This window comes from Meleagris gallopavo, chromosome 3, assembly GCF_905368555.1.
Source record: "Meleagris gallopavo chromosome 3, MGAL_WU_HG_1.1, whole genome shotgun sequence".
Lineage (NCBI taxonomy): Eukaryota > Metazoa > Chordata > Aves > Galliformes > Phasianidae > Meleagris > Meleagris gallopavo.
In genome coordinates, this window is record NC_139406.1 from 57,517,575 (window position 1) to 57,541,100 (window position 23,526).

A 23,526-nucleotide genomic window follows, 5' to 3' on the forward strand; every position below is an offset into this window, starting at 1 on the left:
AATAGCTGTGTATTTCATTTTCTGTGATGAGGCTAACATTCAAGTCAAGGACAGAAGTTAAATCCTTTGATACATACAACAGGAAAACAACTGTATTTTAAGTCCATTTGTTCTTTCTATTGGCAGATGATAAGAACCCTTCTTCTTTCAGCCTGAAGGTGGTTCACTAAAAACTGGATTTTATGATACCCATCCATCATTTGCAGAAGAAAAGGACAGGATGTTACAGAGAACCAAATGGTGCTATCCCTGAAATGGTTTTCTTACAGGCGTGCTAGCACTGAAAATGAAATACATGGGCCATGATAGCTTTAAAGGAACTCTACTAGGAACATTTGTAGAGTATGACTTATGATGGCCTATGGAAATATGGAATTTAGAGAAGGGTGCACAATCCTACCACAAGCATTTGTTGCTGTTTCTTTATCTCCATATTGGCAGTGAAGATGGTGAAGAGATGAAGACATCTGAGGAGCAGCTGAGGTTACTTGCCTTGTCTAGAGGCAAGTAACTACTACTTGTCTAGAGAAGACTGAGAGGAGGCCTCATGGTGGCCTGCAGCCTCTCATGAGAGGAGCAGAGGGGCAGCACTAGTCTCTGCTCTGGAGTGACAGCGACAGGGCTGAGAGAATGGCATGGGGTTGTGTTAGGGGAGGTTCAGGCTGGGAGTTTCTGAAAGGTTCTTCACCAGGAGGTGGTGGGCATGAAACAAGCTGCCCAGGGCAGCAGTCAAAGCCCTGAGCTTCCAGAGTTCAAGGATTGTTTGAACAATGCTCTCAGACATAGGATTTAAATTTTGGGTGGTCCTGTGTGGAGCCAGGAGTTGGAGTCAATGATCCTGGGCAACGTAGTGCCTGATCTAGTGGTTGGCTACTCTGTCCATGGCAGTGGGGTTGGAACTTTTAGGTTCCCTCCAACTCAAACCATTCTATGATTCTATGATGGTTAGGGATCCCTTCCAACTTGAGATATTGTATGATTCTATTGTTTTAGCTGGCTAGTGTAAAGGTGGCTCAGTTGGCATGAGATAAGCATGTAAACCTTTGAGAACATTAAGATACTTTAGTACCAATAATGTAGAGAGATACTTGGTACATACAATATCATTTATTTTAATACATTTACAACTTTCTGAAAAGAAATATATTACAGTGAATATAATACAGGTTTTGTAATTTCACTAGAACGTGAAAATTTTTTAGATTTTATTCAACTCTTTTTCTAGTTCTTCATAAAAACATAAAGGTACTTTACCAGGAAACTCCTTCCACTGCTTTTACACAATAAAAATTTTACTTCACCCCTGAGGAGAACCTTCCATCCCCAACTCTTCAGTTATAAAAAAAAACAAGTTTTAACTTCTTGTTGAATTTATCCAATTTTGAACAATCTGGTAAACTTCTAATTATATTAGAAAAATGGGATACTGGAAACGTATTTTCTGGCCAAAAGAAACCCCCAAAAACTACTGTATAAACATAGTTCAAAACCACTAGTTGCATTTTAGAATGGTTGGTAAAAGTGGAAACTTGGAAACTTTTGTATCAACTTCATGCATTAAACCCACTGTCTGCTGCTACCATATGGCACACATCATATATTTTCTATTAGGCTGATGAAGTAGCATCTTCCTTTAGATTTTTCCACTGATACTTGTCATGTTTCATTTGCAAATATATATAATATATATACAAAGTGTAGGTTAGATAGTGTATTTATACTGTACATAGTTTATAGATTTAGTAATATCTATATTCATAGACATTTTAGTCTGTACCTGAAGTCAATGTCATTGGATGGTTGCAAAATACCCAATCCTGCACGGGATTGATCTAAAGAAGGACACTGCACGTTACTGTCAACAAGATCTATCTCAAAATATGAAAATATTAAAACCAAAAATTGTTTAATTTCATGGACAGCAAATAGCCTGCCAGGGCATTTTGCTATTCCTGCCCCAAATGGCATATAATAATACTTCAACTTGCGACCGTTGCGGTAGAAGTCAGTCTTCTCTTCTTTGTTCTCATTGAGATAGCGATCATATTTGAATGTCTGTAATAAAACCCACAAAAGAGTTACTTGATATCGAAATACCTCCAAGGGCTGGGTAATGCTATTAAGACACAAAATGTGGGCTGGGAGGAAATTGCCTCTGGCAGTGTTGTACAAGTTTTTCTGCTTTTTGGAATGTGTGGCCCCTGAGAAATTCTGGCCTGTGGGACAATATAATCTCAGGACCTTTGCTAGAGTTGAGTTAGTGAATCTTTTTGATAATTTTTCTTTTCTGACCCATTAAAATAAGCATTACAACTTGCATCAGAATTTGAACACTGATCTTCCATATCTTTGGGAAAATACTACCCTCATCCTCCCTCGATCTCCCCACAATGATGACCTCTCCTTATTGAAGAAAGCAAGAAGTAGAAGGCTCTCTTGGGTTTCCAGCCCAGTTTTTGGTTATAGCAAATCATGTTATTCAGATAGACAGTGCTTGCACTGGCTTTACTTTTTCTCTTGACCGTCTTTGAGTATCCATGCGTTAAGAACAGACTGTCTGGAGTGTAACAGTGAATCAGCTATGGGGCACTCCTGATAAATGATCTGTTGAATGGCTTCTGCCTGAGCTCAGAATGTAATGCACTATGATAAATACTTACCAAGGGATCAGCATAGATTTCTGGATCAAAATGCAGCAGTTGAGGATAAAGAGCTACAATATCATCCTTGCGAATGTTGTAAAAACTGTTCTCTAAATGCAGAGTGAAATCCTCCTTAGCAACTCGGAAAGTCATGGATGCACTTGATAGCCTCATTGCCTCCTTGATGATGCTATCTGTAAGCAGAGGAAAAGAAAGGGTTACCTTAGAACCAGTATGTATATGTCCATGGGGGAGCTTACGTATTTTGAACTATTCAAATCCATCATCATTATGAGAAATAATTTAACAAAACTTTACAAATGCCTAAGAAAGTATCTTCTTCATTTTTTGTTGGTATTATTATCCTTTCTGCAGATTACACTGAGAACATAATCTTCTTTCCCATAGAAAAATATTTATAGCTGATGCAACATAATATTTGAAAGTAAAACACTCTTTTACATTGAGGTAAAGGCAAAACTGAAAAAACAACCTTCCGTAATGGGATATAAAATTTGACAACACCCTTTTTATTTGATCTTAAGTAAATAATGTATTGTTCTGAATTACCCTTGGGTGTCCAATGCTATGTAGTTGTGTAGCAGTATTCGGACATCCCTTTACCCATGAAAAAGTGCTATTCATGTGAATTAGTATCCCCAGGACCAGTTCTGGTTCTGGTAAGAATGATAGTTAGCCACTGATAAGGAACAATAGTTGCTTGTTCTGGTTTTGATTGGTTAATAGTAATCCCATAGCAAGTATTATTTTGGGAACTAATAGAAGATATTGAAAATTGTGGGGCAATTTGTGGTACTCCTGAATAAAATAGTTATACCTAGCACTGGCATATTATCCAGCTGTTTTCGGTTCAATGAAATATAATTGCCATCTAATCTGATCTCCTCTCCAGCACTTTCCAAAATACTTTGCACTTCTTTGGTAGCAGCTCTCATTGCTTCTGGATTCCTAAAATCAAAAGAAGAAGAAGTGTAAAGTAATCTTAAGAGTGGTATAAAAACAGGTTTTGCCATTCGTTTTGTCCTGACTAAAATTTAGTTTGTAAACTGAAAAAATTTCTAACATGGCAGTGTTGCAGCAAAATCTACTTATGCCATCACACTGTTTGATGTCTTGGCAACGATGCAGTAGCTGCAAAAAAAGGAAAAGAACACTATTTGATTCTGTCTCCAATGACAATGGGACAGAACTAATGTGCGTAACATAGGCAATAAACAGTGATGTCACTAAAAAGCAATACCAGGAATAAGAAATCAGAAACAATCGGTCATGGATTAGGAAAGAGCCCTACAGCAGCTACAAGATTTAGGAAGGGGATCATAGATCAGTTTTATAACATCACTTTCCTAGATAATGTCCTATTCTATGGCAATATATTATGTCTAACTGAAAATTCTTAACACTAAAAGACATAGTATCCTCTACTGTCTAAATTTTCTTACAGAATATCTATAAGCTATGATGAAATATGTATAGATAACAATACAGAATGCGACAATATCATTGTTATGAATGCATAATTGGGGCATTAAATGTCTTCAAGGCCAGGAGATTTAAGCCAGTGCATTCATGGAATGAAAAGTACCAAAAATCTTCTATTATACTAGCATCAGTGGATAGATATGAAAGTACAAGACAGAAATTTAGATGAATACCCAAGAGGTAGTCATGTAGGGCTAGATTATATGAGTTTAGATTCACTTCAAAATGGACATTTAGTTGTTTTATCTGAACTGTGCACTCCTCTCACGAGTTACAAGTTCAGCAGATGCCATTTACACTGCAGCTATCTAAACTTAGGAAAATACTATATTGGAAAGTCTAGTCTGGAAGTTTAGGAAAGGAGATGTAAGAATCCTGAACCACTTGGCGTTTGAACGCCCATCCTTCTCTCAAGGAATTCAGACATATCTCAGGTGAATCTCAAATCTTTGGCCTAAAACATCATGCATTATTTGTACAATATTTTGGTGATCACTCTTCATGCTGCCACAATGGCTTTATCCTCAAATCACAAAAGCACTGCTGCAGTGAGGGTGAAGAAAGCAGCAGGGAAGTGCCACTTCAGTATTGTTGCATAACTGCTGTAACCTCAGTAGGATCTATCGACATATAAACTATTTTCTATTAAATATCTATGAAAACAACAATGAAGTTAAAGCTCGTTTTGCCTGCTCTAGAGAGATGATCTAAAAAGATCTGATTATACTGGGAGAGCCTTCAATACAATTAGTATTCTGACTGCAACCAGCACTTTTAATGTCATATTGTACAGGTTTACTCCAAAACTTTTTTTACAAAGCGTACTACATTCTACTTTTTACTGCTAGGATTCAAAGTATTGCCTCAGAGTAGTATTTTTTGAAAAGTATCTATGGAATTGCCATCAGTGGTACCACTACTGCTTGGTCTGAGACAAGCGAGGGGGTTTTCTGCAGAAGTCCAGAACAGCTTGTCACTTGTGTTATTATCGGCTGAAGCAGCGGAATTTGTCCATAGTAGTGAACTGGCTTCTGAAAGACAATAAACATTATTCTTCTCATTTGGAAGCAAGAAACGTTGGGACTTACTTAAGAAGGTAGAACAAGCTCCAAAAAGTGGCAGGAATGGTGTTAGCTTGCGAGGCCCAGAGCACTGCCACGTGGGTCTTTGCTTTTTCCATGTCATCAAATGTTGACAGAGTGTCATTCAGGAACATGCGGAGCATGACGAGCTCGGAGAGGTTGTCCCTTTTCAGGAGGTTCTTGTGGAGCAGAGCCTCTCCCAGCTTCTCGCGGGCACTGTGGGCGCTCTTGAATAGATGGATAGGCAGCCCTGCCACAAGGGCTGGGAAGATCTTATCAAATTCCTTGAAGTTTTCAAGGGCATTTAGGATACGAGCTCTCTCTGTTTCCCGCTTTGATAGATTTTTGTCATGATTTGGATTAAATTCTTTACCAAAAAGTGTTAAAAAGCCAGATTCAAACATCACCTGGCAACAGAATGTATAAAGTCCTTCTGTAACCCAGGTGTTAGGTTGAAATTTAGATGCTCTTGACTGCAGCATGACGTATTGTAGATTTTCCATCATTGCTTCAATGAGGGCATCTAAGGCATTACCTTGAAGCGTTCTAATGAAGGTATGATGAAAATTTTCAGTGGTGTTTCCTTCTGCAGGGTCAATGCTACCATGCCCAAAAGCCTGTAACAAAATAAATTATGTGCATGATAAATAAGACCTGCGATGACCTTGATGATAAAGCCTAGTAGAAATTAAAGCCAAAGTATAAATTCACAGCTTACTAGAGGAAAGTATGATAAGGACTGCAGAAATCAAAGCCAAAACACGTCATAGCTAACCATTGGGAAGCATCATATGGACTACGAATACTAGACCCAGTACTTTCTAAGCAAACCAAAGCAAATGAATAGGCAAATGAAAATAAAAGTGAACAGATGCTCACAGATAAATGGATGTGGTTACATAAAGCATCATTCAGCTTGACAGTGACATCAGAAGGAGCCTGTTTGCTTACTTCAGTAAAAATTTGATAGACCTTCTACTGTGTTGCATCTCACGTTGAGACAGTAGGACCTAATCTTCCATATTGGTAAGAATCTCCTGAAGAAAGCTTAAGCTCCAGCAAACTATATATAATTTGGCAGAAGGTTCTAACTGTATTTCTCCTATAGCAGTTTGGGATACTGCCTTGCTAAATGTATTTGTTGGATAATCCAAATCACTGTAAATTTTCTTTCCATTAAGGAAAAAGGAAAAAAAAAAAACCCTCAAGATTTTATACCAATAAAAGTGCAGAAAAGTGAAAATTATAGTTCAAACTAGTAGTTATGCTACAGGGATTAACTAAGCACCGTCTGTCCTGCCAGCACATTAGATATTAAAACCATTTTTAAAGTGGTACCTTGGCAGAAGTAGCAAAATGGAACTTTTTCCAGTCCAAGTGTTTTCCCTGGCGCATCAGTGAATTATATGAAAAAGGGTCAGTGAGGAAATGAATATATTTCCCTGCTACTTGGCAAGTGAAAATGTGGCCATGCTTCTTCTGTTTTTCCCTGAGGAATTCGAGGGGGTTGGCACCAAACTGCAAGGCACAGCCCAGGTATGGAAGGAACCCATTTTCAAGTGGTGGCTCTCCTTGGCGCCTACAAAACAAAAAGCTGAGTTTAGAAGTATGTATCAAGATCACTTCTCCAAAGCTACCAAGTACAATGGTGATGGGGGAGTTTAAATACTTAATTTCTGTTACTGTTGACAAGTAATTTCTTCCCCTTCTGAAGAATAAGTCAATTGTGAAGTGTATGTTAGTCAAAAAAGAATAACAGTCTGCATTACAATAAGCACGACAGAACACAGTTTCACTATCTCACTTTTCCCTAGATTAAATTTGTTTGTTTGTTTTATCTGTTTAAATGTGGCATTGTTGCCTCTAGCTAACATGCACAGATCCATAATTGTCCCATAAATGTTTCCACTAATATTGTCTGAAACGTAATGATATCCACAAATCAATTTGAACACCAAGGGGAATTGCCTTTTGAGTGTAGAAAGGTTGTTATTATTGGCATATTTCACTTGGCCCCAATCCCACTGAAAACAGTGGGAAATTTGCCATGATCTTCACTAAGCATAAGATTTAGTCTTTCAGGCAAATTGTCATTAAGTCCATGCCTTATGTCAAGCACATGCTTAAAATGAAGCACATGTTTAAATGATGTTTTTTATTCTGACAGACAGAAAATTACTTTCCTGCAGAAAGTCACCATGACTGTTAAAATAACTCTTTTCCTCTAGTATGTTCTTGATGGTTATCATTATATGAGGTTAAATATTTTTACTTTTTTTGTTGAACTTTTAATAGTAAAACAAGAAAATGATTGCTGAAAAATACAAAATTATAACAGAATCATAGAATCCTTAGTTGAAAGGGACCTTTAAAGGTCATCTAGTCCAACTCCCCTGCATTGAGCAGGGAAACCTACAGCTACATCAGGATGCTCAGGGCCCTATCCAGCCTGACCTTGAAAGTCTCCAAGAATGGGGTACCCACCACATCTCTGGGGCACCTGTGCCAGTGCCTCAGCACCCTCACTGTAAAAGACTTTTTCTTTATAACCAACCTAAATCTCCCCTCTTTAAATTTGAAGCCATTTCCCCTTGTTCAGTCACCACAGACCGTGCTAAAGAGTCTGTATCCTTCTTTCTTGTAGCTCCCCTTTATATACTGATAAGCAAATAACTTGCTTTGTGTAACCACATAGGACAGATTGATAATAGGAAATGTTTCTAAGTAGGTATTAAACTATGTAGATAGAAGCAGCTATTAGCTAATTAGCTATGATTAGAATACACTAAGCCCAGTGCTTTAGCAAAACAGAACACACATATTAATATTTTAATTAGCTCATTTGTGCATAGATTTCTATCGACACCTATCTCAAAGAACTAATTCACTATTATTAAAAATCTGTACAAATTCTATCGTAACATAAGTCTCTCAAAAGATGTAACTACAGTGTTTCCCATGTTACCCTGCATTTATCCACCCACATTTATCCATCTGATAATCTTCAGATTACACTCATTTTAGTCACATGCACAGTATGTTTGAAAAAAGCAAAGAACAGGTATATACTGAGATGCATTTACAAATGGATTCCTTACCTCCTCCTCCTCCTCCCAAAAAGAAACCAAAAAGTGCAACAGACTATTATCACTGTTCCCCAGATCCATGGTGTTATGAACATTTCTGGTAGTGCCCCAAAACTTCCAAGTGGAAAACCTGCTAACTAACACTATGGCAGAAAAGGTGACTGAGAATGATACGGAATGACCGGTCACATTTTATATACGGTAGATGCACCGCTGCATTTAATGGCACCCAGTCAACCTAGCAAGCTATTGATTAACCATTTCTGGACGAAGCCCGCTTTGTCTCTGCTCTGACATCTTTCTGCAGAGTTCTTCACTGGACTGATGTGGACAGTTGCAGACACGGCCTTGAGCTGATATCAGGTATCAGAAGTGGTTCCAAAGTAATCAAACAGCTGTAATAGTTGATAATTTGAAGGCCTCTCAGGTGTGTTTTCATCTATCCTGCAGTTTTACCAATTACAGTCTATAGTTCAAGTTTAGCAATAAATTAAATGGCTGCTGACAGATGTTCAGTGGAGTCAGGCTGGGTAAATGGTGGCTGCAGTTCATGTTGTCCCTTGGCTGCCAGCCTGCCCATTCTCTCCTTTCTCCTTTGTGTGGATTTACCTGGCTGCAGTGCGCTGCTGCGAGAGAGAGTGGGAGAGATTTGGCTGCGGGTAAAAGGATGGACTTATTCCTTAACCATGTTTCTCTACTAGAAAGAATGAAATACCTCTTATGTAATGTGGAGCAAGGGAAAAGAAAACAGATTTAGATCATTACACTTTTTTTTTTTTTTTCTTTTTCCCCTCAGTGTCTTTGGATCTCCAAATTGCCTTTTACCTTTCCACTTAATTTTTCTGCTTTCTGCCCTTGCCTCAAGCTGTACAGCACCAGTTCAGCCAATTTAACAGCTCTGGAATATGACCTCTGATCCTGTATTAGGGAAACTTTGAGGAATGTATTGAATTTTCAGCACCCAGGTCAACCAAGACTTTTTTCTTTTTTTAATTTCCTTTGATTGACTCCTTTCTGTTTAAATATATCCATATGTAACCACTTTCTCTGATCTGAGTTCTGCCATAGATCAAGAAAGTAGAGCACTTCTCCTGTGAGGAAAGGCTGACACTGAGCTGGGGCTGTTCAGCCTGGAGAACAGGAGGTTCATCGATGTCTGTAAATGCCTGATAGGGAGGTGCAGAGAGAATGGATCCAGGCTCATTTCAGTGGTGCTCAGTACCAGGACAAGAGGCAATAGGCACAAATTGGAATACCAGACAGCACTTCTGTCACGTGTGAGTGATGGAGCACCAGTATGGAGCACCTCTCCCAAAGGCTGTGGAGTCTTTTCCTTGGAGATCTTCAGCAGCTGCTTGGATACGGGCCTGTGCACCCTGCTCTGGGTGTCCCTGCTCGAGTGAGGGTTGGGCCAGATAAACCCTGAAGTGCCTTCAAACCTCAGTAATTCTGTGACTCTGTGATAGCTTGTCCATACATTGCTAAGACCTTTCTAATTCTCCACTTGCTGTGGTCTAACTCCAATGGGCAGCTAACTATCACACAGCCATTTGTTCTCTCTGCCCAAGTGGGATAGGGGAGAGAATTAGAAAGTGAGAACTCCTGGGTTGAGATAAAGAGCCTCAGTTCCTTCAGAGGTTTTCCTACTGTGTCATGGACATATCCACAGCCACAATTGCTTTGAGGTGTACCTGGCACAGTCTTTTCCACTGGCCACAGTCCTTCTTGACACCTGCTGTGTTGAGGTCTTATCCACGGTCACAGACACTTTGTGGTATTCTGGTATGGTTTTATCCCCAGATATTCTATGTCTGGTATTCAGAGGGAACTTCTGTGTTCCAATTTGTCCTGTTCCTATTGCCTCTTGTCCTGGCACTGAGCACCACTGAAATGAGCCTGGATCCATCCTCTCTGCACCTCCCCATCAGGTATTTGCAGCAAGGTATATACCTGCTGCAGCATGAATTTCTCCATGGCCACAGACAATTTGAGGTGTGCTTACTTCAGAGTGGATTTATCTGTGGCCAAAGATGCTTTAGTGTATACATGCTCCCATGTGGGCTCATCTACAGGTCGCAGTCCCTTTGAGTTGAGCTCAGTCTGGAGCCCAGCCTGTCCAGTGCAACAGCACAGGGACAGTAGTGATGACCCAGCCATCTGCCAGCCCAGGCTTGCGGCCTTGGCTGTTATCAAAATGTTCCCAGGCACAAAAAGCAACATGATAAGGAGTAGAGGACAAGGCAGAAGCCAAATCAACCACTAACAAGCACTGGTCCATAACATACAGTAAGGCAAGCAAGCTGCATGACAAGCAGAGGAGCTTGCCAATTACCAGCTAACCTGCTATAGTATCTGTAAATTTGATCTGACACACTTCACACACCAATCAAAATCTGTTGCTATCTCAAACCCTTCATGCGCCACATTGGCCACCAAAAATGACTGTTGTGGTTTAATCCTGGCAGGCAGCTCAGCACCACCTAGCTGCTCACTCATTCTCTCCAGACGAGGATGGGAGGGAGAATTGGAAAGCTCCTTCTGAGCACCAGCCACTTTTGTTCTGATATTTGCTTTTATCAGTTATCACGAATCCTGGAGTTGTTCCACTACTCAAATAAAAAGAAATTGCCCAGAAACTTCATCTACTCATGTTGTATACTGCTCTGCATGCTATTTGCAAATTTCTTATTCCCAATTCCATACCTTTCCGTTTTAAAACTCAAAATCCTTTCAATTTCATAACTCCCAGGCTTCAAGCCTTTCCCTTGCTCACTTCTATCATTATGAGCTGAAAAGATTATAAATTGAGATGTACCCTCTGTGTCTGCACAATATGTATTCCATTCTCCAGCACCTTGGCAACAGAACCATCCCAAGTGACAGGATGGAACACTCCATTCAAGAGTTGACTAATTAATTAGTTAGGGGGGGAAGTCCAGTCAAAAGGCTTAGAGCAGAGAGATCTGGGAGAAGATCCCAAAAAACATATTTGCATGGGAAAAAGCCCTGAATTACATTGCTATTAGTAGAGCAGCAACAAGCAGCAGAATGTGTTTCAGCAGGAACACGAGGTGTATGTGTACAGAATACAATAAACCAGGAATGATGAATCACACTAGCTATGATAATTTCTTGGCTATTTATTCTTCAATATTACCATTAATTAGTACACCTCCAAGAACAGATCCCCATTGTGACATGTGCTGTGGAAGTATATTTCTCTCCTGAAGCCTCTTCCAGTACAGCCAATGCAGAGTGGCTAGGAGAACAATGTGAGAGACACATCTTGTTAACTCAAAAGAAAAGTGACCTAGATGACAAAGGGAAGGAAAAGAGTCAAGAAGAATTGGGTGGGAAAGAGGACTGCATATAGTGGGGGACCTACGACAAAGAGCAAAGAGAGTCTGGAGCAAAAAGTCTGGTAGCTCTGGGCTGGAGATAATCCAGGCATGAAGTAACTGCTGGGGACATTCCAGCTGCCCAAAGGTCAGCACTGGAAGCGCTCCTGCACATGCTCCTATTTGGTAGAGAATATGTCTGGCTTCTCCCTGCTGTTTTCCCTCAAGGCTAAGCTGTGGGGAGTAGGAGAGCACTTTTGGTGCTCAAAAAGGGTAAAAGGATAATCCAGGATGAATGTAGTAATCATTAAATAGAAATCTCCTCTTGTGCTTTGTCTAAAGTCTTCAAGAAAATTAAGGAAAAACTAATGGAAGATTTGCTGCTTTTTAATTGAAATGAACAAATGCTATGATGAGAGTTGTTGGATGACCACTGGAAAAAAAAGGGCACAGCTACGTTATTTCTATCATGATGCTATTTTAACCACTTAAGATTAAACTTTTTTCCCTTACAGTTAATGTTCCAACTTTGGCTTGCCCATAGCACCTGGCACTGAGCCATCGAGGAGGCAAATCAGCAGCATATAGCAATGTCTCACTGGTCATGTGGGATCTAATACATTTCTGAGGAAAACTCTTGGGTTTTATTTCTTTTTCAGCCTCACTCTTTTCTCAGTTTTTGTTGAAGTCCCTACAGCCGTGTGACAAACAGTAAGGATTTGAATACTTTACCAGGGTCTGCCATGTCAGGCACAGCACTGAAGGAATTAAGCTGCCGATCTAGTAGATGGAAGTACTGCCCTTGTGTCAAACCGAGGTAGGCAGTGAAGCAAATGCTGTTATTTTGGAGGCAATTTTTAAATTTCTATGCTGAAGGAAAAAAAGAATGTTTTATAGCACTAAAGTTTGCCCTCACTTAATCTGAAAGCCACCTCCTTTCACGTCAGCTCAAGATCCGGTCTCCTATTTCACTTACTTTTAAGCACAGGTGTTTCTTATATTTTCCTAGAAAAACTGTTTTTTTCCATCAGCTGAAAATAGCTTCTTTTAACAGAGTCACTCTATAAAATTCATGCTTCGCATTTTCTGCTTGTTTCTGTTATGGGATATTTCAGTTCTGAGTGTCATCTTTGACTACATGCTGTCATTTCGTCATCCTAAACAGCTATGGTCTCTTTATGATGTTTGCATCTGATTCTCACTGCATGTATATGTCTCAGAGTTCTCATTTCCAAACACCACTAAACAAGAAAGTAAGAAGTTTTGTCAGCTTTGTGTCTAACGCTCCACAATGCTGTTTATCCAGCATCAGATACCTGTGGCTCCTCACACATTGCCTTTTCCCTACATGATCTGGGTAGTTGCACTGCAGCGTGATGAGAGTATCAGTTCCAGATATTACCCTCCTGCCACAACAGGAGTAATTTCTCCAACCTTTCTTGATTTGCTCATGTGTAACAGTATTAAAAGTGCAACCATGTTTAGGCAGAGAACAGGACTTGCTTTGCAGCCTATTTTAAATAATTGCATTTTTTCTTTTTCTTCCTTGGAAAAACAAAATATGCTCCCTCTTTTCCATTTAAGAAACTTTTAGGTTGCAGCACTGTTGATAAATAACTATTATAGCCCTCTTGGGCCAATGACACCAACACAAATAAAGCACCACTTATGCCTGTTTTGGCTGTCCACCTTTTATGAACAGAGGAAAAGCTGAACAGTGCATTTGATGGTAGTTAAAGGAAAATGGAAAACATTTTAACAACTGCCCGGTGTGTGCAGTGGCTACCAGGAGCACCTTTCTGTCACCTCTGTTCCAGGCTGTGAAGTATTTTTGGTCATGGACTCACTCCACGGATTCAGTGTTGCTCCCATGAAGCAAACAGGCTCAGCTTCACTTCTGGAGAGGAATGGCTGTGATTCCTGAAGCCTAAGAGCCTCCTGGCTTGCTTCTACAGCTGCATGGAAACAACTCGCTATCCACCTAACCAGCTTCATCTCTTATGTTACAGCTCTTATGGTTTTAATTAGTCATGACCCACACGCGGTACTTAAATAGACAATAATTGACAGGCCAAGCTAAGGTTAATCGTTCTTTTTTTTTTTTCCAGGTTGCTGATGGCTTCATAACTCAGGGGTACTGGAGCACAGAAGGGTGTGACTGAGTTACAGAAGGCTGCTGTGTGCAGTTGCCTGTAAACACAGTGAACTAAAGCCTCTTTATTCAGTGGAAGTCAATAAGAGGTACACCCTATTAAAAAAACAATTGACTTTTTTTCCCTTGAGTGTGTTGTGAGATCTGGGTTAATAGTTTTCACCAGCAGATAGAAAATAAAGAAACTGCACAAAATGCAACACTGCAGCACAGCAGCAGTTGGCAGAGCAATGCGGGCTGACCCAGTGCAGCCTGGAGTTGCCATCACAGCTAGGAAATGTTACTGAAACATATAAAAAGAAGTTCAGAAAGCTGCAGCAATATGAAAGGAAAGCATAAACAAGAAATTTAGAAATCCCTGAGTACAACTGCTTGTAGCGCTAGAAAATTGCTAATAAATAATTAAATATCACCACCTACTGGTAAACCTCCTCGATCGGCACTTGTGTTCTGTGTGCTACAGCAGGCACTGAACTTTGCTAGTCAGTGTTTCCTGTTTCTATAAAACAAAACTGGCATTCATCCTACGTACATATGTATTTGTCCTTGTGTTTAAATATAATTATATATTGTTTGAGAGCTATTTTGGGGGGAGGAGAGATTTAGGTTGGCTCATGGCACGGATGTTCTGTAGGCAGCACTGCCTGCACTGATGTGATGGGTAACATTGCTGAATATCCCCAGTGTAAACCTGGCTTATTCAGTGTAACTGGGAATTTTGCTGTTGAATTCAACTGAATTAAGGCTTTACTGTTCTCCAGCCATTACTAGCAGCTCTTTTTAGAGAGGACTGCCAGCTGTCATCACATTGCTCCTACAATGAGAGGAGAGTCTAGAAACTGAAGGTCCAGCATCAGTGTTGACCTGACACGACTATCATATGCCTAGAAACTAATTTAAATCATCAGCCCCTCTTCCACAGCCCACTGACTCACACTTTGGAAAGCATCAGTGATGTTCCACGCACAGACAGGACAACACCGGCTGCCACATCTGCTAACAACAGCTATCCCCGATCTCCCACCGTGGCACACCATCACCCAGCCTGTCTTCATTGCAATTTTCCAGAGACGAATGCTGGTTCCTGGATGTACTCAGGCAAAGAACTGCCCCTGCAGGGAGCCTTACTGGCAGTCAAGCCATTAAGTTTTAAGCCTCATCTCTATTGCACTCCAGATTTTCTGTTCTTCCCCTTAAGGAAAACTTAGTACTAGGAAATGGAATTATGACACTTCTCAATCCCATCTTTCTCCACCATTGTAGAGCTCTGTTGTAAGAGCATAAACTAGTTGCTATTATCAGTGGATTGTTCCAGAAATGTAGTATCTTCCTCAAAGAGACTGTAACCCCAGAAGTAAATCCAGCAGATCCCAGCCTGGACCGTATGCTGATGGAAATGGTGAAAGTCTTGTAGACCTGAATAAGAATACAGCATCTAAAAGAACTGAAATTTTAAACTGGAAGAGGGTAGATTTAGACAAGATATTAGGAAGAAATTTTTTATTGTGAGAGTGGTGAGACACTGGAACAGGCTGCCCGGTGATGTTGTGGATGCCCCCTCCCTGGAAGCACTCAATGCCAGGCTGGATGGGGCTTTGAGCCATCTGGTCTAGAGGGAGGTGTCCCAGCCTATAACAGGGGGTTGGAACTGGATGATCTTAAAGGTCTCTTCCAACCCAAACCCTTTTATGATTCTATGAAAATAATAGTAAGTATTCCATGGGAAATAATGCCAAGCAGTTTAGGATTTTAATAATCTAAATAATCTACAGTAATTTCATGATACTAGAATATAACACTACAATTCTATTTTAATTATGATTGTTCGAAGGACAGATTTTGCCTACACTGCAATCTGCCTTCTGCAAAATTTGTGAGTCATGCTGTGCTCAGATTTCCTTTACTTCTCTGCTGTAGATTGTCTGAAAAGAAGTACAATACTTTTGTAATACATTTGAACCTGTAATTTCTTTCATTATGAAGAATTGTGCATGCACAATGTATTGTATTTGCAATACAATAGATCATAAAGGTGGACAGGTGTGGAAACCAAACAATTTGCATCCTGTTTAAGGACAATTGCCCCAAACATTTCAATAGCGATATGGATGGATGCTTCCTTTACTGAATAAGTTAATGTGTACATCTCAGAGCGTTCTCTGAATGTGCTCACATATCAAATAATGATAGGAATGATTGCTTACACCATATCACTTCATTTTCTCTCTGGAATTTTCTTTGGCAATGTCAAGTACAAAATGTTGTAACCTTTCCCTCAAAAGATAGATCTTGCTATACCACTCTTTTTCCTTTCGTATCAACCATCTCAAACTAGATCTCATTAGCAAATATCATCCTTTCTTTCATTTCAATGAATTTTAATAATATGCTGCATGCTGACTTGACAGTTTTCCTTAAAATAGTAGAACTACTACAGCAAGTACTAAACTTTTGTTTGCTGGTTAAAAAAAAAAAAAGAAGAATATTAAGATTTAAAGGTTTGTTTTGTTTGTTTGGTTTGTTTTGGTTTTTTGTCTAGGTATCACAGAAAGAGGACAGATATGAAAGTGGGGTAAGTAGGGAAAGGAAACGAATACTGGATGCAAAATAAGCCACAAGGAGCTTACTACTGCTTACTACTACTTTTTACTACAGGGCTTACTAGTACACAACCAGTGAGCATCTTCCTAGAGCTATCTTTTTTTTCCCAGTTGGTCAGTTTATTTATATCATTTATTATCAAAACAGAGAGAAATCAAAGCTACAAAAAATGATGCAGTTACAAAAAATGATACTAATGCAAAAAAAAAAAAATTATTTGGAGAAAGGTAGTTGGGTGACATGCTAGTAGAAAACGACTACAATGCAACCGTTTTGAAGAACATGGCAAGCTATTCTGAACTGACCCAGCAGATGGAGCAGGGAATGCAAGAGCACTTTCATCCCACTTTTCTTCACTTTTGTTCTCTTTTTTTTTTTCTTCCTCTTTTATTTTTTTTTTAACAAGCAAAAAATAAACAAGTGCACGGTTTTCCTATCTCCCACATATCACTGTGGCTTACTACTTGCTCTTTTGCAACTTGATGTGGGTATTCACCTTCCTGAGTTATCCAGCTCTGAAGTGTAGCTCTTCATGTTCCTTACTCTATTGAACTCACAACTTGCTTTTACATCCCCATTTAGAAGTCGTGGAGACTGGGATGCTGAAAGATCCTTAGCCATCCAATATCATGTCAGCAAAAGCAGAGTCAAATAACAGGAGTGGATCTCTAGAGTCAACCAGTAGCGAAGACCTGATGTCTATCCTTACATATATATATACTTTTTCCACCTTTACATCGCTCATTGGCTAAATGTACTGACTGCTCATCAGCAGAACAGACTAGATGTTGTCCTGTATTACCAAGATTTACATTCATCTCAAACAGAAAAAAAATGATGCCCTTTGTGAAATCCAATTCTGCCTCACCCGAGGCAAATTCTCTTTGCACTCCTGATCCAAACAAAAATGCTAAAATAGTTATGCACAAGTTTACACCTACACACATATATAAGACCCTCCCCCTTTCTACTTACATATGCAAGTATGTATGAATCCCTTCACTGTCAAACGAAAGATAAAAAGGCCTTTAATTCTACTCGGTCTGAAACCATGATTAGCCTGGCCAAGCAAATCGACACAAGGTCTCCAAACAAGCAGATAGGCTCATCTCCCAACAGGAAAATGCCCAAACTATTCACCAACAGATACGCTGGCTGTTGGTTTAGCAGACACCTACAATGGAGACTGTAGGATAGTAAAAGAGAAGGATAGTTTTGATGTTCCCCCATCCCCTCAAAGGCAGATATCTCAATGAAATATATTTGTTTCTAGCTTTAACAGGCTGAAAGGCAGCTGCAGTGCTTGGGCAATGCAGAAGGCAGAGACTGGCTGGCCAGTTTTTTAAAGTAGTGGGCAGGCATGTAAGAAAATAGTAAAAAGTAGTTAGTGATGTCTGTGAGAAGTTACTTTGTGAGAAGGATGGCAGTGAGAAGGATGGAGGTGATTGTTCCCCTGTACTCAGCACTAGTGAGGCCACACCTCGAGTACTGTGTCCAGTTTTGGGCCCCTCACTGCAAGAAAGACATTGAGGCCATGGAACATGTTCAAAGGAGGGCAACAGAGCTGGTGAGGGGTCTGGAACACAGGCCATATGAGGAGAGACTGAAGGAGCTGGGAATGTTCAGCCTGGAGAAGAGGAGGCTCAGGGGAGACCTCATTGCTCTCTGTAACTTCCTGAAGGGAGGTTGTAGTGAGCTGGGGGTCGGCCTCTTCTCTCGTGTCGTTAGTGATAGGACCAGAGGGAATGGTTTCAAGCTACGGCAGGGGAGATTCAAGCTGGACATTAGGAAGTATTACTTTTCAGAAAGGCTGGTCAGGCACTGGAATGGACTGCCCAGGGAGGTGGTGCAGTCGCCGACCCTGGGGGTGTTCAAGGAAAGACTGGATGTTTTGTTGAGGGACATGGTTTAGTGGGAGCTATTGGTAATAGGTGAACGGTTGGACTGGATGATCTTTAGGTCTTTTCCAACCTTGCTGATTCTATGATTCTATGATCTTCAGAACCATTACAGCAATTATCATCTTCTCTGTACAAGTGCTGGTATCCCTCTGGGTATGTGTCTGGTCCTGCATCACAGGCTTGTGTCACTTTGGCAAATCACACATCAGGTTGCTGAGAGGTTGGCTGCATGCTTGTTTTGTTCCTGGAGCAATCAGTCTGTGCAGTGGCATCCTCCATTGCTGCAGTAAGGAAGGCAATTAAAGGGTCTCCCACCTTACTGGCAGGATGCTCTTTAAGAGTTGGGAACCAGCATGGGACCTGTGGTCAAAGTGAGGACCCTTCCTATGGGCTGTAGCTGCTGATCTGATGGGAGATAGGCCGGGAGGGAATTTACAGTTGGAAGTCATCTATGAGTTGCCCTTGATGGTGGCTCTCACGGCCATTCTGGCATTGGTGAAGTCTTCCATCAGTTTAAGGAATGAGGAAACTGAATGTGGGGTACTCTGTGACTGATCCACATTTTTCTCACCCAAGGAAAAATGCAGGTGTCCTTCTCATATTAGAATTGCTTGAATATTATATTTTCCCCATCTCTATGTGCTACTCTTTATTTTACAGTATTTGTTGGAGGACATGATAGAGAGATTCAGCGGTGAGTTTATTTGTATATTGCAACAGAAATCTGCCAGTCATAGCTGGAGTCATTTTCTGTGATATGTTTCTCATAGTGTTCATATTTGAATCTATATGCAAGTTTTTATTTTTTTTATTTTGTTTGTCTAAAAGAAGCTTTGGCAGGGGAACAATGTCTTCATTGTGTAGAAGAAAGGAAAAGGAAGACGTTGCTACAACAGACAAGATATGAAAGTATCTTGAAAGTGTGAGGCTGCTCAACCATCCACATGAGATTAAAAAAAGAGATTAATATGGAACAACATAGACAAGTTGTCTAAACCACAGCCCACTAGCTTTACATGTGAATCAGCCTTCTGGCCCAAGAAAATTTAACTGAAACTGAATGCAGATGGCTAATTTGAAAAACTATTATCTTTGCTAAAATTTAATATGTAATTTGATTTTCCTTTACCAGAATTGCTGTAATACTGTATTTTACTCAGCTCTGCCTGTATGTTTTTATATATACATTTAACTTACATAAGCTAAAAACAAGGATCTAACTATTATGGCTTTGCTTCACAAATGGAAAGACTTAAACCATAACAGTAAAAGAAATACAAAAAATGAACGTGGTACTGCAGGACGAAAAAAGTGATAGATGATGGATGACAGGCAGACATTACAGAGAACAGGAGGTTAAGAGAAAACATAAGGTAAAAGACAGGAACAGTGAAACAGCTGGAAAGTTTACAAGTGGGAACCGATTATTGCTTCTCCCAACAAATTAATAAACATAAGCGCTCCGGGAGACACACAGCTCTTACAAGACTCAAATCTTGTAAGTTAAGCAGGTTGTGTGCAGTCAGACATACGGTGGCGGACTTCCAAAAAAAACCCATGCTGCAGAAAGCATGTGACTTGCTGAGTCAGTGTGGAGACAGCTCCCCAGAAAAGCAAGGGCACTGTGCTGCCAGCGCAGCAATCCCTCCAATGAGACACACGCACCGGCCACTAAGGGCAAATCCTGTTCCCGGGGCTGTCTCCTCCAAAACTGTCAGGTTAGCTCAGGGGGAGCAAAGACTTCCAGCCATGATAGGTGAACCTTGCCTATCATTGTTGGCATCAGCTCTTCTTTGCCTCTTCCACCCACGGTCACTGTTCCCACAACAAAAGAAGAGCACCTGACTGCTTCTTGGCCACCCCAGCTTGAAGGCTGGTGTCTGGTCAAATTTACGCTCATCCTGTTTTAAGACAAAACGCCAGATTTCCATCCAAGCAGCTGTGCTCCTGCTTCCTTATGCCACCAGCACTCCTGCTCTGCGTTAGCAGGCTCAGTGTGCTTCCCACAGTGAAGTTTACCTTGTCACCACATGGGCACTTTTCGGTTGGTAGTACTCAAACCTATCTAAATTCTGGCTGTGCTTTCATTTTTGGCTGGCTCCAGTGTTTCTCTGTGACCCATTAAAAGCAGAACACTGAGGTAAGGCCTGCCAGGCTATGTTGTCTGCATATTTTGAGGGCAGACGGACATGTCTGTAGTCCTCCAGTCCGGCATCACTCTTCATAAAAAACGGAATTTCACCAGAGGAGCCTAACTCAGAGACCAGGACCTGAACTAGACAGTCTCTGATGTGAATGTACATCATATTCAGTTAAAGACACTGAGAAAAAGAAACAAAAGCATTGAATTCCAGAGCAAGCAGTGCTAACAGTTAAATTGCTTTTTACTGTGAAATATATGCCTTATTTCTGCTATGCCTGGCCTCTGCTCCTACTGCTTAGAATACTAAAACAAAGAATACAGAAAAGCAGATGTCAGAGAAGAACCTGGGGGTTTATTTCAACCCCTTCCACCAAACTCCTGTCTGTGGTGTGGGTGCAGGAAAAACACAGATCCTCCCACCTGAGGCCTGCATCCACCCCTTCCCAGGGCACCTTGCTGCCTCCTCCTGGACTCAGGTCTCCTATTAAGTGACCTGCACGACCACTGCTTCGTCTGCTGCAGGGGCAGAGAGGTGTCTAATGAGCAAGGAGGAAGGATCATGGCCAGAGAGGGATGTCTCCAGGCTCCTGCACTGGGGCGAGTGCTGCTCCTTGCTCTCACATAGGTGATAAACAAATTCTCTTGCCAGGCTCTTCTCAAGCAGCTGCTGTGTTTTTGTCACTCTCCAGCTGCCCTGCAGGAAGCCCTGAAGTCTCATTTGGAGAAGTGTTGGGCACAAGCAGCCCAGAGTGAGTACAGGAAGGTATCCATTTAATAAACAATCCTCAGTACACAAAAGTTTATAGAACTGGAAGCTCATTATAATGCACTGTGAGCATGCTAGAGTGAAATGCCTTGACTCTCTGCCCATACGGTGGGAGTTAGAACAGAAAATAAATCGGTAATTGTTTGCACAGTACTCAGACACTGGAGTGTTACTTAGAAAAGACTGTGACAACATTAGCATTTCCATCTTTACAGCAGTCTGAATAGCAAGCAGGAAATCAGGCATGAAACTGCAAACTGAGCAGTGGAAAATCATACATTTCCCAAGCCCCATCCGGCTGCGAGGTGGTGGGGGACAACGAGAATAATATGTCATGCCATGGCTTGGGAGTCAAAAACAAAGCAGCCTCGGCAGTTCTAATTCCTGCAGCTTCTAATGTTGAGCACGTAAACTTGGTGAAGTTCCTGCGGTGTAATTTATCCTACAAAGAATATAAACTTACGGTGACGTTCTTGTTTCTCTACACAAAAATTCTTCTGTAAGAAGTCTAGAGGTGAATTGGTACAGCCCAGCGTGACGCAGCAGTTACGTATGTTGGTTTGGGGCTGGTTTGTTCAGGAAGTACAAACAACACGTCAGGATACTCCTTGCTCACTGCACACAGTTTGGAGCAGGGCCAGTTAATATTCTACAACTATCCCAGGAACAGAACTACTCCAGAGCAATTATTCCTCTTCCAGTAATGACAGGGTGCCAACTGCATAACTTGTACATGCTTTCAGTGATCATCTGTCATTTTTCACTGTTGAATGGGTGGAGAATTTCCTAGCAAACAAAAGCACAGTTTGTTCCCAGCTTCAAAGGAAAAATATGATTTTTGAGGTAACTAATTCACATTACTTTATTAAGATTTTTGCAGCTGCAGAGACTGATATCAATCAGTAGTTGACCTTCATTATTCTTTAAAAGTTGGCACACGACTGGGAAAAAGAAAAAAACACCAACAGAAAAGAAATAGTATATTGAAAACGGAACATTACCATACTATTGTCTTTGGGTGTTCTAATTTCAACAACCATCTGATGACTTCCTCTATTTTTTCCACTACTCTCAAACAATAGATACAGCCTTGGAATCCTTTTTGAAAATAGCTCAGGAACTAATCAGCAGCAGTTTGGGCCTCTTACCTTTGACTCCTTCGGGCTCCCCAGTCTCAGTGGCAATCTTGGAAAGGGAGATCTTCTAAAACCTGTTCTTAAGCATAGCCACATCCTCATACTGTTCTTCAAAATCGTTAGTGAAGTTAATGCTTGGAGATGAAGGTGGTGAGATTAATTTTTATTACTGGAGCTACTGCCTATAACCTGGATTTTGATAGTGCACAAAAAGCACACTGAACAAACAGCAGACTATACAGAGCAAAATGTCTTGGCTAGGGCATCACCATAAAGAATGAATGTTCATCCACTGCAGTCTGACAAATGCTACCACCTTGATAGTAGAACGTCTCAAAATATCATGATAAGAGATGAAGAATTCAGAAAACAGCAAGTAACAAGCTCCCTCTCTGGAGGTAAGAATAGTGTCTCTGCAAAGAGAAGGGCATTTGATGCCAAAAGAAAAGAAAATGTTGCCTTCTGTTGTCAGACCAATGGCCAGCAGAACTGCACCACTAGGAGAGCAGTCTATGACATGCCTGCTATCCCCATGCTAGAAAGGCATTACCATGGTCTTGGTGCTCCAGAGTGAGTATGGGGCTTCACTGCAAGGGGCTCACTGTGGGACAAAACACTACATCACCTTCTGAAGTTTAAGTACTGTAAATCTTCCACTGCACTTCTGTGAAAATTCACTTTTGGCTACACAGAAAATTAAGCAGTACAAAAGCAGTAATCATCTGTCATTATTAAACCAGAACTTCTTCCCTGCTCAGAAGGCACTAGCACAGGATTTTTGAGAATGTATACCCCAAACCCCAAATTGTACTTCATAACTGTTTAGTGACCTGTAGTTGCATGATTCAGTAGCCAGTGGTTCAGATATCCGCAAAAGAAGGCAGTAGGCCTGGGTGATAGATTTAGAAAGAGCAGCTGGAGAGAGGCTGTACCTCTGCACTAAGCACTGTTGCAGTGGCTGCTACTTTGCAGCGCACTCCATGGTGCTCACTGAAGATGCTGACAACAGGAGAAAATCGAGAAACTTACCACAGAATCACAGAATATCTTTAGTTGGAAGGGATCCACATGGATCATCAAGCTCAACTCATGACTCTCTACACAACACTAACCAAAACCCAAAACCTATCTCTGAGAGCACTGTCTAAACACTTCTTGAACTCAGCAGCTTGAGGC

The 23,526-nt window shown here is 40.8% G+C and overlaps 1 protein-coding gene across 2 annotated transcripts; it reads right to left on the minus strand.

Annotated features, from left to right (window-relative positions):
- Nucleotides 1–1,087: 1,087 nt before the first annotated feature.
- Nucleotides 1,088–21,935, minus strand: CYP7A1 (cytochrome P450 family 7 subfamily A member 1). Of its 2 annotated transcripts, none has more exons than XM_085221158.1 (6): nucleotides 21,678–21,935; nucleotides 6,566–6,806; nucleotides 5,234–5,844; nucleotides 3,481–3,611; nucleotides 2,661–2,836; nucleotides 1,088–2,055 (listed from the first exon to the last, which is right to left on the minus strand). In XM_085221158.1, exons 2-6 carry the CDS (start codon nucleotides 6,620–6,622, stop codon nucleotides 1,756–1,758), a joined length of 1,275 nt encoding a protein of 424 aa, XP_085077284.1. In that variant the 5' UTR covers nucleotides 6,623–6,806; nucleotides 21,678–21,935; the 3' UTR covers nucleotides 1,088–1,755. The 2 variants fall into 2 exon arrangements, with proteins under 2 accessions (XP_085077284.1, XP_003205115.1); XM_003205067.5 differs by lacking the exon at nucleotides 21,678–21,935 and adding an exon at nucleotides 8,326–8,481.
- Between the last annotated feature and the right edge of the window lie 1,591 nt (nucleotides 21,936–23,526).